Source organism: Bactrocera dorsalis, chromosome 3 (assembly GCF_023373825.1).
Source record: "Bactrocera dorsalis isolate Fly_Bdor chromosome 3, ASM2337382v1, whole genome shotgun sequence".
NCBI lineage: Eukaryota > Metazoa > Arthropoda > Insecta > Diptera > Tephritidae > Bactrocera > Bactrocera dorsalis.
In genome coordinates, this window is record NC_064305.1 from 45,495,134 (window position 1) to 45,512,817 (window position 17,684).

At 37.4% G+C, this 17,684-nt stretch overlaps 2 protein-coding genes across 19 annotated transcripts in view; one reads left to right on the top strand and one right to left on the bottom strand.

Moving 5' to 3' along the window:
• Positions 1-17,684, top strand: part of LOC115066185 (synaptic vesicle 2-related protein) — a 795,221-nt gene that overhangs the window by 207,692 nt on the left and 569,845 nt on the right. The gene's annotated exons all lie outside the window — the stretch shown is intronic.
• LOC125777163 (uncharacterized) lies at positions 77-1,647 on the bottom strand. Its single transcript, XM_049451426.1, has one exon. The coding sequence runs from the start codon at positions 1,179-1,181 to the stop codon at positions 432-434; it is 750 nt and encodes a 249-aa protein (XP_049307383.1). The 5' UTR covers positions 1,182-1,647; the 3' UTR covers positions 77-431.

Here is a 17,684-nt window from a genome sequence, read left to right on the forward strand (position 1 = left end):
CGTGTGTCTGGCGTAGTAAGGGTTACGTTGCTTACGACTTTAGATGACATGGTGCGGGTTGCCTGCACCTGACGCTTTCAGCACTACCTGGTGACCTCCGCAGGACACTATAGCTCCCATGTTCCCCAGTGTATCCAATCCAAGTATGACGTCATCAATCGCTCCGGGCATCACGTGTAACACTGCCTTTAGCGATGTCTGTCCGAGTTGAATGGTGGTCTCCACGGCGTCGAAAATCTTGCTGGTGGTGCCATCGGCCATTTGTATCTCGATAGCTACGGTCACCTTCTTACTGTTCCCGGTTGCGTCCATATGTTCTGCAACTCGTGGTGATATAAAACTTTTCGAAGCGCCGGTGTCGATGACGGCTTCCGCCGGTTCTCCGCCCAGCGTGATTAGGGCGTATAGCCGGCCGCGTTCCTGATGCATAATTATTGGTTGTTCGGCGCTGAGTCCCGTGGGTTCGCCGCGCCTTGTCTTTGGCGAAACCCTTGGTCGTTTCCCTGTTGTTTATGACAACATTCTTTCGTTAGCACATCCGCTCGGCCACACTCCCTGCAACACAATTTCTTGGGATTACGGCATTCCCTAGCATAGTGACCTTCCTGACCGCATCTGAAGCATATATTTCCAGGGCTAAAGGTTCTACTCGTAGATGGTTGCTGGCGATACGCCTCTACCGTTGCGTGGTGTTGTGGTGGACGTGGTAACGGCCTACTTGCATGTCTCGCCTCGTGGTCACCTATAATGTGTCTCGTCATCTCGCGTCGAGGTGGCTCTACTCCTCGTCGTTGCCCTTCATATATCCCTTCGTACTCTTCTGCCAGTGTGATGAGTTCAGCCAGCGTCTCGAAATCTCGCCGCTGAATGTAGAGCAAATAATCGGTGTGACTATTCCGAAAAATTCTTTCCAGCCGCTCTTCCGGATTATACCCAACGTGTCGCATTAAGCTCTGCATAGCTAGAACGTAGTCCTTGTATTTTTCTCGAACGTGTTGTCTTCGCTGCCGTATGTTATCTTCGAGGCGTTCGAAGTAACGTGCTGGTAGGAAGAAGCGCAGAAAGTCCTTTTTGAAGGTTGTCCAACTCTCCCAATGTTCGTTATTGTTGCGATACCATTGGAGAGCGGTACCGCACAATAATTCGGGCATGGCTCTTGGAAGAATGTCCATATTCACCATGTACACTTCGGAGAGCTCTTCTAATCTCTCGACAAACGCTAATGGGTCTCGCCCGCCGTCGTATTTCACGGACCACTTCCTCACCTGGTCAATGATGGGTGCGAATGTAACAATGTGGTTCTGTTGAAGTAACCTGTTGATTTGTGGCGGCTGTAGCCGTGATGATTCTGCGAAAGTGCTCGCGGTACCTCTGATCGCCTTCGTCTCGTGAAGCGATCTCACCTGCTTTGTATGCAGCTTCCATTTTTAAAAATTGTTCTTCTACTTCCGGGTCTCCGTGCGCCTTGGCTGCCAATGTAGTTACCCGCTTACGAATCTCCCGCGTGGTGCCTATGTGGTCAACTCCCAGACTCTGTGCGAAGGAGATTAGTTGCTCCTTGGACACGTTATCTAACCACATGAGATCTGCCATCTCCGTACTAAATGTCGTTTTCCTGATAATATACGATCCGCAGGGTCCCTGCTCGGGCGCCAATTGTAACGAAGCTTTTTGCTGCCCCTACTTCTTACAAGTATAATTGCTGAAGTATACTCGCCGTGTCCAGGGTTCGTTACAATAAATTTGTAAATGTTGGGGCTCTTCTGCGAATCGTTCTTTATTTCTCCAATCTTATATTAATACCTAATATAATATATTAATCCACGTCTCCGACGGTGTACAGTCGTCGCCCGAGGACGGCGCTGTTAGGGTAACGGTTCGATGTGCCCCGTTAGGGCAATACCGTTTCCCCGCTCTGCTGCGCTCCTGGGTGCTAGACGACTTAAATCACGCACTGCTGCTTCTGCCGACTACGCTCGGCTACTTCTGCCGACGCTCGCGTAGGTGTCACTCACTTGACGACTTAAATCACACGCTGCTGCTTCTGCTGACTACGCTCGGCTACTTCTGCCGACGCTCGCGTAGGTGTCCCTTACTTGACGACTTAAATCACACGCTGCTGCTTCTGCTGACTACGCTCGGCTACTCCTGCCGACGCTCGCGTAGGTGTCACTCACTTGACGACTTAAATCACACGCTGCTGCTTCTGCTGCCTACGCTCGGCTACTTCTGCCGACGCTCGCGTAGGTGTCACTCACTTGACGACTTAAATCACACGCTTTAAAGATCCCGGATGACTGTCTTAGCGACCGCGATGTTAACGGTTGAGTCGGTCAGAGGATAAACTCACTACCGAGCTCACCCTTAACATACGGCGTTCACAAGTCAGGATACCAAGACTAGCCAGAGGATAAACTCACTGCATAGTCTGATGCCCGGACGTGCGTACGCTGTCACAGTCCCGTGCTGACTGACTGATCATCCGCCATCTAACTACCCACCAAGCCTGTGTTGCGTGCTAGCACATTCGCAACATGTTGCGTTGGGATGGCGTGTGTTGCTGGGATGGCGTGTGTTGCTGGCGGTGGCGTGATTTTACCGCTGCGTATGCATGCTTGATGTTGTTTCGTCTGCTTGTCTGGTTTGCGTGGCGTGTTTTTACCGCTGCGTATGCATTCTTGTTGTCCTTTTATCTGCATGTCTGGTTTCTCCATCTTCGTGGCGTGGTTTTACCGCTGCGTATATATGCTTGTGAACAATAGGGTGGGCCTTTGTGTGGACTAAATTCTATAAGATATTTAGTTCTCACAATTTTTATTATTTATTTAAATTTAAAGTTTTTGTTGATCTCAATGAAGAAGTGACAAAATTTTTAAATTTGTGTTCCCTAATATTTTAAGCATTACCTTTGTTTATTAATTTTAAGCATTAATTGAATTTTAGTTTTAAGCGTTAAAAATGAAGAAATATTTATATGCAGTAATGTTTTGGATTTTATGCATCGCAACTTGTTTCCGTTAAAACACACAAATATGTATATACAACTATGCACATACATATTTGCAGGGCAATTCTCGATCTGATTGGTTCAATCACAATCAATTCAAACGCACACTTGATCGATGTATGAGTTTTCGTGCATCGTTGGACTTGATCGTGTTTTTCTGTACAATCATTTCCAATCATCATATCGGAACCGAACAATCAGTTTCAATCAGTAAGCAGAGCAATCATATCAATTGATCGAACTCCTTCGTTTTGAGCACGAAACTCGATCGAACAATTTTGTTGCAAACCGCTGTGCTGAGTTGTGACCGTTTTGAGCGAGGCTGATCAAACAGGATCGATCATACTCAATGCAGGTCTCTGGTATGTAAGTTGTGTATGCATTATTTGTGAAGGAATGCCATAGGCACATATTTACATGTGTACGCATATTTGTATGTTGGTGTGTATATACCCAACAAACACTGGAATTGAAATTCTCAAACGTTGGAGAAAATATTAATTTTCAATTTGAAATTCATCATTTATTCAATTTGAAAGACAACATTTTCTCAAACGTTTCTCAAAGGCTATTTCTCAAATTTGTTTCCATAGTTTTACAATTTGATAAAAATCATTTTCTCAAATATATGGCATGCCGTTTCATTCCGTTCAATAATCAATCAATCATCTGTCAAAAAGTATTCATAATTAAAAAAAACGTAATCGTGATGTGCAGCATTTTTGAAGAATAAAAGTGAAGGGAAGTATAGTATTATAAATATTTGTTATAATTGTGATATTTCGAACAGAAAATGCATACTACAAAGAAAATAAATAGTGAAGTGAGGCAGACATTTGACTTGCTCACAGATAGTGATGAAGTAGAGAAAAATAAAAGCCTGGAGATCCCAGGTGTAGATGCGGCTATGGAGGAAAGTCATTCTACTTCCAATAGGGTGGAATATGAGTTCAGTGATATAGAAAGTGAAGGTTCCGTATATGAGCAATCTATAGAGGCATACCACCAAAAATTCCCTACCGCTGACTACATTAAATTTTTTCCAACACGCCAGCAACAGAATAAAAAAAAAAAGAATTGAATACGAAAACAAAAAGAATATGTCATCGGTAATCGTAGATTAATTAGTTCTTATATTATTGCGCGACAATTTTAATTTTAATTTTGTAAGTTGTAATCGGATTGTTCTTAAGTTTTGCACTGAAATTAACTTTTTCGTTTGTTTCCTTATCTTAAGAATGTACATTATTTTCGTTAATTTAAATTAAAAAATGAATTTTTGTTACGTTACCATGTTATTTATTGTTTAATAATATTTATGTATGCGAGTATATGTATATGTACTGCGTACAATATACCTCTATACATTCTTATATAAATAAAAATTAATTTCAAAACTTAATTTCAACCAGTTCTTATTTTTAAATCAGTGGCAACTTCAATTAATGTAATTGGACTTCGTTCCTTTCCTCTCGTTTCATATTTGAGAAAATGTTTGAGATTTTGACATTCTCAAATTGAGAACAAAGGAAAATTTCATATTAAAAATGTGCCTTTTTGTTTGAGAATACCTTTGTTTTCAAATTGAAATGACTTAGAGAACAAACGTTTGAGATTTGAAAATAAGGTTGATTCTCAAACGCATCTCAATTTGAGAATCAACAAAAATGTTCATTGAGTACATTATTTGTTTGGCAATGTCGTACACATATGCATATGTAGGTACATACCCAATGAACATTTTTGTTGATTCTTAAATTGAGATCCGTTTGAGAATCAACCTTAATTTCAAATCTCAAACGTTTGTTCTCTAAGTCATTTCAATTTGAAAACAAAGCCATTCTCAAACAAAAAGCCACATTTTTAATATGAAATTTTCCTTTGTTCTTAATTTGAGAATGTCAAAATCTCAAACATTTTCTCAAATATGAAACGAGAGGAATGGAACGAATTCCAATCACATTAATTGAAGTTGCCACTGATTTAAAAATAAGAACTGGTTGAAATTAAGTTTTGAAATTAATTTTTATTTATATAAGAATTTATAGAGGTATATTGTACGCAGTACATATACATATATATGTACATACATTTTATTAAACAATAAATAATATGGTAATGTAACAAAATTTCATTTTTAAATTTAAAGTAACGAAAATAATGTACATTATTAAGATAAGGGAACAAACGAAAAAGTTAATTTAAGTGCAAAACTTAAGAATAATCCAATTACAACTTACAAAATTAAATTTAAAATTGTCGCGCAATAATATAAGAACTAATTAATCTACGATTACCGATGACATATTTGACATATTCTTTTTGTTTTCGTATTCAATTCTTTTTTTTATTCTGTTGCTGGCGTGTTGGAAAAAATTCAATGTAGTCCGCTCGAATTCCATATCCGTGGCAGCGGTAGGAAATTTTTGATGGTATGCCTCTTTAGATTCCTCATATACGGAATCATCACTTTCTATATCACTAAACTCATATTCCACCCTATTGGAAGTAAAAGGACTTTCCTCCATATCCGCATCTACCCAGGCTTTTATTTTTCTCTACTCCATCACTATCTGTGAGCAAGTCAAATATCTGCGTCACTTCACTTTTTATTTTCTTTGCAGTATGCATTTTCTGTTCGAAATATCACAATTATAACAAAAATTTATAATATTATACTTTCTTCCACTTTTATTCTTCAAAATTGCTGCACATCACGATTACGTTTTTTTAATTATGAATACTTTTTGACAGATGATTGATTATTGAACGGAATGAAACGGCATGCCATATACATATTTGAGAAAATGATTTTTATCAAATTGTAAAACGATGGAAACTAATTTGAGAAATAGCCTTTGAGAAACGTTTGAGAAAATGTTGTCTTTCAAATTGAATAAATGATGAATTTCAAATTGAAAATTAATATTTTCTCCAACGTTTGAGAATTTCCAATTCCAGTGTTTGTTGGGTATAGAGCAGTGCACGCACACTTTTTTTTGATAAATGATAATATTACAATTTGAATTTGAATTCTACCTAAATAAGTATGTATGTAACTATGTGCTAATATCTAGATGCATATGAAAATTTAAATGATGAAATGTGATTTACATATGATATTGTTGTAATATATAATATTAAGCGTTTTAGGGTATCTCATATACATATGCATATATGTATGTATATACAACCATATTCATACATATTTATATGAAATTATATAATATTATCAAACATTATAAATATTTAATAAATAACTCTTATTCGCACATTAACTACAAATATAGTTTTGAAAATAGCATAATTTTATTAGAATGTTATCAGTTTTGCATGCATTCAGAAAAATATCAAAATGATAATCATATCAATTAATATGATTGCATGTAAACGTATATAATTATATCCAAAAGACTAATAGCATTGACAGACGGCAGCGTTAAACCAGATTATTTGCATTTTTCGGGATTAATTCAGGAGTTACCACAGCTAACTCCGTTGCTGAATCCAAACATAACTCTCAAAATTTTAGGGAGTTTGTGAGATTTTCGTTGGCAACATTGTTAATAATTGACAGCTGTATTCTATTGTGAATGAAAAATAAGAACAGTGACAGCTGTTTTACGTTTAAATGTATTCAAAATTATTGTAAAAAGCGACGATTGAAGATTAAAAGTAAGTAATTTTATTATTTTGCATTGCCTTCTAAACGAAAATTATTATCTTTGTTTTAATTTCAGATGGCTGGCAGAAAAAAGCGTTCAGGGTGGACTTTTAAGGATGAGTTGGAGCTGCTGGAAAAATGAGAGGCACGTTCCCACGACCTCCGGCGTGCAAAGCGAAATGCTCATATATACAATGAGATTTCGCAGGAAATGGCACAAAAATACACCGCCGAGGAAATTCACTGCAAAGTGAAAAATATGACAAAGAAATACAGGTGAGTTTTTTCAATAATTAGATTTCTTCTTTTAACACATTAATAACTCTACTTTCAGAGAGGAGAAAACCAAAATTGGCCCCTCTGGTGGTAGTCCCTCGCCTTGGAAGCATTATTATGCTGTGAATCGCATAGTAGGGTGTACTGCCGTTAATTCGGCTTTGTACATAGAGACATACTCGTATTCCGAGGTAAAAACGAATTTATTTTATTTATATAAACACATGCATTTATAAAGTTAATTTTTTTTAGAATTCAACATTAAACCAATTGTTGCCGCCGTCCGACCCATCATTATCACCTCCGTTGCCATCGCCATCATGTCCGCCGCCACCTTCGTTGCCGTCACCATCACCGTCATGTCCGCTGCCACCTTCGTTCACCATATTTAATGAAATGTTTTGTTATTTTCTAGTCTTAAAACATAATATAATGTAACAGAAAATGAATTTAAATAAAAAATGATCTCTTTAAAAAATGGATGTTTGTAATTATGTGTACTAATATTTGTTTTCTGCTACTCTATACATCTATACTCACGAAAACTCAGAGCTATTGCATTTCTAATATTTTTAGAAAATTGTGCAAAATACAGCATGCATGTATAATTTATATATAATTTATATTTAATTTATAATTTGCATCATCTGTGCGGCTAACAATCGCAATGCTTGTCTTCTATCCATTTTTGTTTTATAAAATTGAAAATGTTATTAATATGCCAATCAGCTGTTCGGTAACTCGCTTCGCTGCTGTCTGTCACCTATAAATTTGGATCTGATTAAGGGCGCAGTTAATCAGGGTTAACGCTGCCGTCTGTCAAGGCTATAACATACGTCTGTAATAAGAATGTATATTTCTGAGCATAATTTTCATTGAATGCTCAGCTCTGTTCACGCGTCACTGTTAAAGTTTCTCCTTCTTAGCTAGCTGTGGTGAAATGCACTCATCGCATTTTGTTAGCTTTTGACATTTCACACGCTTGTCCGTTGTTGGACCTCCTCTATAAATATACGTTCTCTGCCGCTACTAGATGTCAGCTGACAGCTCTAGTTTACTTACAATTCTCATTTTAATTTCTCCGTGTACTAATTTGCAAGCACTTGCTAGCCATCGCATGGCGCATCACTCATACACCCTGGCATACACTAAGTAATGTAAGCTTGTATGGTACTGTCCTGCATGAGGTCAGCCGTTTCATATATTGGCTTCTGGAAATTTATGTGAATAAACCAATTAAACTGGCCTACAAAAAAAATTTTTGGTTTGGTGCAGCTCTGTGCGCATCAGTAGTCGGAATAGTAGGTAGGATGAACCACATTCCCGCTATTAGATGATTTTTTCTTATGAACAAGAGCTGATATGGAAAACGTGTCTTGTTTTCTCGTATCAACTCACAAAATACATTCAAAATCAGGTATAAAATCTTAGGCACCAAAATGAGTGTAGGCCAGTGTTATTGTTCTTTTGTACACTACCTTCTGACGCCAGAAATATGAGTATTTTAAGTTTACTTTCCATAACTTTTGTTGTTGTTATAAAGAATTTTGCTTTTGTTTTTTCATACACTTGAAGAGTTTTAAATACCATTTTAAAAAATTCAAAAACTTGAATAAAACAAGATGTTTTAAACAAGTATTTTACAATTTATTTTGACTCTGACTGTAGGTGAAGAATGTCAATTTCCGCAACAGCCGGTCCTACGCACATTGACCCGGATTTTATATAACCAAACACTGTTATTTGGGTGATCTAACCCCGTTTAGATCGGTAAGCCATAGAAGGATATCGACTACATTTTACAGTATTAAATGAATTTGAGGGCAGTTGTGTATAGCAATATTACTAAAATATTTACAAACGAATCAAGTAAGAGAGTCTTTAGTCTTAGGTCGTAAAGTGATTTTGTCTTTATCCGAATGAATCATCTCAATTTAGGCACGAAATAGTTGTGCGTGTATTCAAATCGAAGTTAAAAGCACTCATATCTAACATTTGGAATAAAGATGCTTTTAGCAAAGTTATGAGTCTTGTATGCACATATGTATGTACATAAGTACAATAAGTGATAATAATGTTTCCGTTGATGTTAGAGGAAAGTCTTTAGATAAGCGTTGTCATTCCCAACAATCCATACTTATTTACTTACCGTTAAAAGTATTAAATATTTATAAAGTGTGTATATAAGGTCGACAGTGCAACTGTTTAAATTCAAAGCGGAAATACAAACGAAAATGTCCAGCAAGTACAAGTTGAAGTATATGAAGTTAGAAATTTTTTGAATGGTCTATAGGTGGGATCAAAAGAGGCTGTGTGGCGAATAAATGTATGAATGTTCAGTGTATTTTCAGTCTCATGCCATAATTTGCCTTGACACATTTGCCACAAAGCCAAAATATTATATTTGGCAAAGGCCAAGAACGATAAGCAGTAGAAAATCCTAAGCTTACGAGGCTATTCGTTTTCTTTCAATTGAAACTAAGTCCATCCGCTAATCAATATACCTATTCAAAAATTACATTGCATTATGTTTGGATTGATGGTAGAAAATCTTGACGTAAAAGACAACGAGGGGGGGATAAAATTATTACTTGTATATTTACATGGTATCCCCTAAAGAAATCACGCTATTCCGTTTAAGATAGCTTTTGTTGCATGTAAAAGGGCCAAAATCATATGAAGACGTTCATAGAAAGAATGTAATTTTTAACATTCGTCCAAGGATAATGAGTGGAGAGTTTGTCTGAATGAAGCAAATAGATTTAACTCAGCAAAACAAATGTGTAATTTATTTGCGATTATTTCTATCGTAAATACTCCAGCAAACGCATTAGCGAAGATTTCGTTAGAGATGGGTGTAATGTACATACAGTATGTCAAGAAACTCTTTACACATTGAAAATGTACAGCATTTTTTTACTTTGCATACAAAAACAAACACCTTCTGTTAAATTTTATCTAATTTTTTTAATGTAGAACTGTTGAATAGAATGTGCTTAGTTAATAAGTGCAAAAACAAATACAAAATATTGCAAGGTTAAATATTAATTCAACTAAATAGTAGTTTACACATTTTTGACACTGTCAAGAAACTCTTTACACATTTTGTTTTTTGCTTGTGTTTTGTTTTTCTTGAAGAAAAAACGGTACTTTTACCGCTATCTATGATTTTGCAGTCATCGCCTTTTTGAATTCTTTCTCATTTAATTGTGAAATATTGATAAACGCGTGTCATAAAGCGACTTTTTGAAATTTTTAAAATGCCTGGAAAAAGATTGACCTTCGATGTAGTCCAATTGATTTATTACAATCACCAACTGGGAAAATCTGCGGCAGAATTATCAAAAATGTTTTGTGTCTCCAGAAAAACAATTTATAATGTTTTAAGTCGCGCGGAAAATGAAGGCATACTTGAAGCAAAAGGTGGAGGTGGCCGTAAGAAAAAGATTTGCGAACGGGATAACCGCCTAATCATGCGTAAGATCGACCAAAATCCCCGAATTTCTACCAGAACCCTTGCCAAAGAGCTGGAAGAAGAATGTGGCACAGTCGTTTCACACGAAACAGTACGCCAAGCAATTCTGCGGCATAAGTACACTTCAAGAGTTGCTCGAAGGAAACCGCTGCTTTCCCAGATAAATGTTGAAAAACGTTATACTTCTGCTGTTAACATGGTCAGCATGCCGGCAGATCAATGGGATGATGTCATTTTCAGTGACGAAACTAAAATCATGCTGTATTATAATGATGGACCAACCAGAGTATGGCGCAAGGCATTAACAGCGTTGGATCAGCGCAACATCATTCCGACTGTTAAATTTGGAAAATTGTCGGTTATGATTTGGGGATGCATCAGCAGTAAAGGGGTCGAAGAGCTGGCATTTATAGAAAATACTATGAATGCTGAGCAGTATCTCTCAATTCTCAAGACCCATTCGAAGCAGAGTGCCGAAAAATTTGGGTTTATTGCCGACAATAAGACTAAATTTAAATTTTACCAGGATAATGACCCCAAGCATAAAGAGCTTAATGTGCGGACATGGCTCCTTTATAACTGCCAAAAGGTGATTGACACACCTCCCCAGAGCCCAGACCTTAACCCAATTGAAAATTTATGGACACACTTAAAAAAAAAAGTGGCAAAAAGGCAGCCCCAAAATCGAACAGAGCTGAAAACGGCAGTGATTGAAGAGTGGCAAAAGATACCCTCTGAATATGACGTCCAAAAGCTAGTTAATTCCCTGAAAAAACGCCTCCAGCACGTAGTTAATGCTAAGGGGGGACACACCAAATATTAAAGTTAGATTAAGATAGTATAAGTTATTAAATATGTTTATTAAACCGTAGCTAAAGCACTTTGTGTAAAGAGTTTCTTGACAGTGTCAAATATGTGTAAACTCATATTTTGTTGTTTTAAAATTTTCCCTCTCGTTGTATAGTTTTTATTTTTGTGCATACTAATTTAAAATTTACTAATTAATAGTTCTGCATTAAAAAAATATTGAAAAAAATAACTAAAGGCGTTATTTTTGCATGCAAAGTAAAAAAATATGTTTTTTTTTTCAGTGTGTAAAGAGTTTCTTGACAAACTGTAGATGTTTCTTTCATTATTGGAAATCGACGATATTTTGATAATACACAATGGTGTATTTCCCCCTGAAAATTATTTACAATGGCTTTAAAATATGTAAGACCAAAACCCATGTTAATTTTCGTGCAATGACACGTACTATAAAAATATAATTGCAACCCTGTGTCACCTGTCATTTTACATAAAAACATATTACGCCGTTAAATTGTTGAGGAAAGTAGGTTGTAAATAGATTTTACAATTTCTACCTTCTGCACCTTCTGCATACATTCTTAACAAAACACTGTAACTATAAAGATTTGTTTGCACCTTCTGCATTCATTCTTAAGAAAACACTGTAACAAATCTTTATAGTTACAGTGTTTTGCTAAGAATGTATGCAGAAGGTGCGCTAATTCACAATAGTCATGCACGATAGTTATTATTAAATTGACGGAATCATCCGTTCATATATCACTAGATTCTGCAATGGGTGCTCTCTTGGCCTTGCATATTTTGGTAAAAGATTATTGCATTTTGTGTTATCGTGCAATCTTGCAAGAGTATGAGAATTCCCCTAATGTTACATGTACGTCACTGGGTATGCCTACACCAACAGTAAACTTTATGATAGCGGAAATAATGCAATGCTATTGATACAGTTATTTATGAAGTTCAGTATCACGATACCGGATCAAATGTATTTTGTTTGACAGCTTATGCAGGTTGTGGGAAAACGTTCACCCAAATGACTATAGTTCGGGAATGGAATTCTCTTAATTTTCGAAGTACTTCCTGTGAGTTTAGTGGAATTGTTTAATCATTATTCATTGGTGAAAAGACACTCCATAATGTTTTTAAACTGCCCATAAATCTGATGAAAAATACAGTACCGAATATAAAAAAGTTTAGTTTTCCCGGGTTTATTAATTCGGCTGCAGTTTGTGTTGTTAATGAAATTTCGATATGTCCCTTACATGTGATGAAATGTATTGATACATTGTTGAGAGACTTATGCGATGATTCATAAAAACAAAAAACAAATGGTTTTTGCTGGAAAAACTGGTTTATTACGTGAAGATTTTAGACAAATATTGCTAATATTGTTCCTCTTGCATCACAATTGAAAATTTTATTACGAGTTGGACAGAATTCTCGCTTTCAGTCATATAACGTTATCTCAAAAAAGCACTCCGCGAAGAGTTGAAATTCGTTCAATTTCTAAAGAGAAATTTGCATGTGTTAAATCTAACATGGTACATGATACTTTTGGAGATATTTATAAAACCATTTTTTAAGATAGAATGTTAAAGTCAGCTGTGTTAGCTTCAAATAATGAAGATTGTGGACTTTTCAATAACGATGTATTGAATCGCATCAGGTTTATTACAGTTTTTGGCGAGGATAATAGCGAAGTATGCAACTATCCAGTAGATTTTTTGAATACTTTGATTGTAAGTGGTTAGCCAACTCACAAGTTGGAGCTCAAAATAATTGCAATACCATGCAAATTAATAAGTCCGTCGAGTTCTCGTGGGCAACTACGGGCAACTGCCTCGTCTTCTTTATTATATTTTCTTATGTACAATATTTTGTTTAAGTCTAGATACAAATATTAATCTTTCATTCTAGGAAGTTTATCTACAATCCACGTGAGATAGGACATATGTTACAAGTGGAAAGATTCATCTTACAATCTATGAATTACATTTTGAGACCACCTAAGGTCGACAGTATTAGCAAAGTACATATAATGTTTCAATACGGACCATATGGGTCGAAAGTGTCATGTTATGACAGATTAATATCGGTATTCTGCTTGAGACGATTGTCTCATGTCTCTAATTGTCACAATCTTCATTTAGTGACTCTGTTAGTCAGGAGTCTCATTTTGTTATTTTGGCAGATACAGTATACTACTATACAGTATACTACTTTACTGTATCTGCCAGAATACCAAAATGAGACTCCTGACTAACAGGGTCAATAATTACTATAGTGACAATTAGAGACATGAGACAATCGTCTCAAGCAGAATACCGATATAAGAATATTGTTACGATTTTTACTGCTTGCTAGTTGACTTTGCTAGGTTCGTATCTCTGGATTGACGAATAAAACCAAAACTGTTTAATTCAATTCAACAACTCTTTATTTTACAACTTGTCTACACTATAACAGTTTACTATTAGCACTGATTGATTACGTTGGCGCTGCTACGGCTTATATAGCCACGCACTTCTCGCTGATGCCGACGTGTCCTTCTAGAATATTGCGTCTGGAAATTACCAGAACATAATGCTATACGGCGCCAAATGCAGACAAGCAGACAGCCGCGGCGCCAGACTCTGCAATTGTTCAAGCAGACGGCTGCGGCGCCAGATGTCTATTGTTTCGACAAGCAGACAGTGCGGCGCCAGATGTCTATTGTTTCGACAAGCAGACAGCCGCGGCGCCAGATGTCTACAACAAGACAAATGCTATTCCATATACCTACAACTATTGTTCATAATAAGGGATGCATATAGCAATACAAATACAACTTAATACTACTTTTGTAACACTGCCCTCCACTAAAGCCTAATCGTCCCGATTAGGCACAAATCCTCTTGAACCAAATGGGGCGAGCCTCTCCAAATGTACTACTTTCATTTTACATCGTGCTTTTCCATTTCTTTGTATGCGGTATACCACGTCATTAAGTCGTTTCATCACCATATAGGGTCCTTCCCAGGCTTTCTGCAGTTTCGGGGACAAGCCTTTCTTTCGAAGTGGATTGTACAACAGGACCAGATCACCTTCTTCAAAACCTTTTGAATATGCCGCTTGATCGAACCGGTCCTTCATCTTATTGCTCATCAGATGCGTATGCTGTCTTACCATTAGATGCAATTCATTCATTTCTTCCTTTAAGGCAGAACAATAATCTCCATCATTTCTTACAGCTGTAGGATTCGTTCCAAACTTAAGATCAGCAGGGAGTCGCAGATCAGATCCGAAAATAATCTTTGCTGGCGTGCAACCAGTTGTCTCGTGCTTCGCTGAACGATACGCCAGCAGGAACATCTGGACGCACTTGTCCCAATTCCGTTGATCTTTATCAACGATTTTCCGCAGATGTTCTTCGAGCGTTCGGTTGAATCTCTCTACCATCCCATCTGATTGTGGATGTAACGCTGTTGTCCGTGTCTTGTAGATGCCTAATAATGTACAGACTTCTTGGAAAATGGAAGATTCGAAATTCCTGCCTTGATCTGAGTGTAATTCGACGGGCACTCCGAACCTTGTTATCCAATTTTCTACAAACGCTTCGGCTACTGTCTTCGCTTCTTGGTTTGGTAAGGGATATACTTCTGGCCATTTACTGAAATAGTCCATGACAACCAGTAGATATTTGTTTCCGGCCGTACTGGTTGGGAACGGACCTGCAACATCCATTGCGACTCGTTCAAATGGTGATCCCACGTTGTACTGTTGTAGCCTACTGCGACTTTTGGCTTTAGGACCTTTAGCTGCCATGCATTCTACGCAATTACTTATCCATTCTGCTATGGAATCTCGACAACCGATCCAGTAGAACCGTTGTTTAATCTTCTCTATAGTTTCTGTAATTCCAAGGTGCCCTCCACTAGGTCCATTGTGATATTCTTTCAACACTTGCGGGATCAAGGACTTCGGTACTATGATCAGCAGACGAGACTGTTTGCCATCTTCGCTTTCCCAGGTACGATGAAGGTATCCATTAACGAGGTTTATGCTGTTCCATTGGGCCCAATATGCTTTTGCCGTTGGACTCTCGTTACTTATTTGTTCCTTTGGTGGTCGTATCCCGTTTTCTTTGGCTATTATCAGCTTTGCAAGATCAGGGTCCTCCAGCTGATTGATTCTGATACGGTGAGGAGTCCAATCATCTTCAGGTTCTATATTCAGTAATCGCACGTCGATTATACCTTCTTTTCCTTCTGATTTGGAGCAATGTTTACATTCCAGTGGACAAGGGCGACGTGATAATGCATCCGCATTTTTGTGGTGAATCCTCTTTCGGTGTTCTGTTGGTTGTTTCCATTTTGATGGGTTTACTTTTATCTTGCAATTTCGGGCAAAGTGACCCACTTTTCTACAGTTGAAACATCTGCCTGTTGTATTTACTCGCTGTGCAGCAATTGTCTTCAGAGTCTTCAATATTTCTTCCATCAGTGCCGGTTGTTCCATTTCAACCCTTTGTACCTTGTGTGCTGGTTTACTTAGTAGGGAAGCTGTTTCCTGTGTGAGGGCGTGCGAAACCGTTTCAGCAAACGTTCTTTTTGGCAATGCATATGTGGCGCGTTTGGTGTCCACATCACGAATTCCATTTATGAAACATTGAATTTTTACCCTCTCAATGTAATTCACAGCTGCATCTGCATTTGCCAAATGAGCCAGTCGTTCTATTTCAGTTGCGAACTCTTGCAATGACTCGTTCATTTTCTGACCTCTATTTTGCAGTTCGTTCTGGTATATTTGTTTCCGGTGCTCACTACCATATCGTCTTTCTATCGCACTCATCAATGCTTCATAGTTGTCCCGTTCACAGTCTGGAATAGTCTGAAGGATTTCTGCCGCAGGCCCTTTCAATGATACAAACAAGGACGCTACTTTGTCCGCTGCATTCCAGTTATTGGCCATTGCTGTCTTTTCAAACTGAAGTTTGAAAAGTTGAAATGGAATACTTCCATCGAATGTGGGTGCCTTCAATCTTGGATTATTTGTTGATGGTGCAGGGCCATGTAGTTGCAGTTCTCGCATACAATTACTCAGTTGAAGAAATTCTGATCTTAAATTTTCTTCGTCATTTTTTATTGTGCATAATTCGTCTTCAAATTTTGAAAATTTCTCTTGCACTTGTTTTTGTAGTTGTGCATTATTTTCTGTAATCTGTTGTAACAAACGCTTCTCTAACTGCGTATTATTTCAGTCATTTGTTGTGTAAGGCAAGACTTTAACTGCGATGTATTTTCAGCTATTTGCTGTGCCAGACGATTTTCTGTTTGCACTGCATTCTCGGCTATTTGCTGTGCCAGACGATTTTCTGTCTGCACTGCATTTTCTGTATTTTCAGCTATTTGCTGTGGCAGACGATTTTCTATTTGCTTAATAGCCACTAACAGCAAGTTCATGTCCGCACTTGATGATGTTCGTTGTTCTTCTACTTTTTCTTCTACCTTTGTAGAAGTTTCTGGCCCAACAAATTCGAACTCGTCCACATTAATTGCATCCGCTTCCATTGCTTCACGTAATCGTGCCTGCAGATCCGCCTTTTGCCCGCTTATCGGCAAATTACGCTCCTCCAGTTCCTTTTTTAATTGCTGAATTCTCAATTCTCCGAATTTAACCATCTTGAATTTGGATTATTTGACAATCCCACTTCTGACACTAATTGTTACGATTTTTACTGCTTGCTAGTTGACTTTGCTAGGTTCGTATCTCTGGATTGACGAATAAAACCAAAACTGTTTAATTCAATTCAACAACTCTTTATTTTACAACTTGTCTACACTATAACAGTTTACTATTAGCACTGATTGATTACGTTGGCGCTGCTACGGCTTATATAGCCACGCACTTCTGGCTGATGCCGACGTGTCCTTCTAGAATATTGCGTCTGGAAATTACCAGAACATAATGCTATACGGCGCCAAATGCAGACAAGCAGACAGCCGCGGCGCCAGACTCTGCAATTGTTCAAGCAGACGGCTGCGGCGCCAGATGTCTATTGTTTCGACAAGCAGACAGCCGCGGCGCCAGATGTCTACAACAAGACAAATGCTATTCCATATACCTACAACTATTGTTCATAATAAGGGATGCATATAGCAATACAAATACAACTTAATACTACTTTTGTAACAATATGTTCATGTAATATGAACTGGTGGTATTAACTCCCCCACCTCTAAATTGAAGCGTCCCGGTTCAAAGGGATACAGTACTTGAGGCTATAGACTATTTTGTCAATTTAAACAGTACCATTTTGAAATCTTAATTTATATGTACAATTTATTTAAATTTGACTCTTAGATACATTTTATATTATCTTTGACTTCTAATTATTTTTTGATTGAAGTCTTTTTAAATGTGACAACTTTTAGACAAAAATTTCTTTTTCTTGTATATTGAAGGTAAAAGAT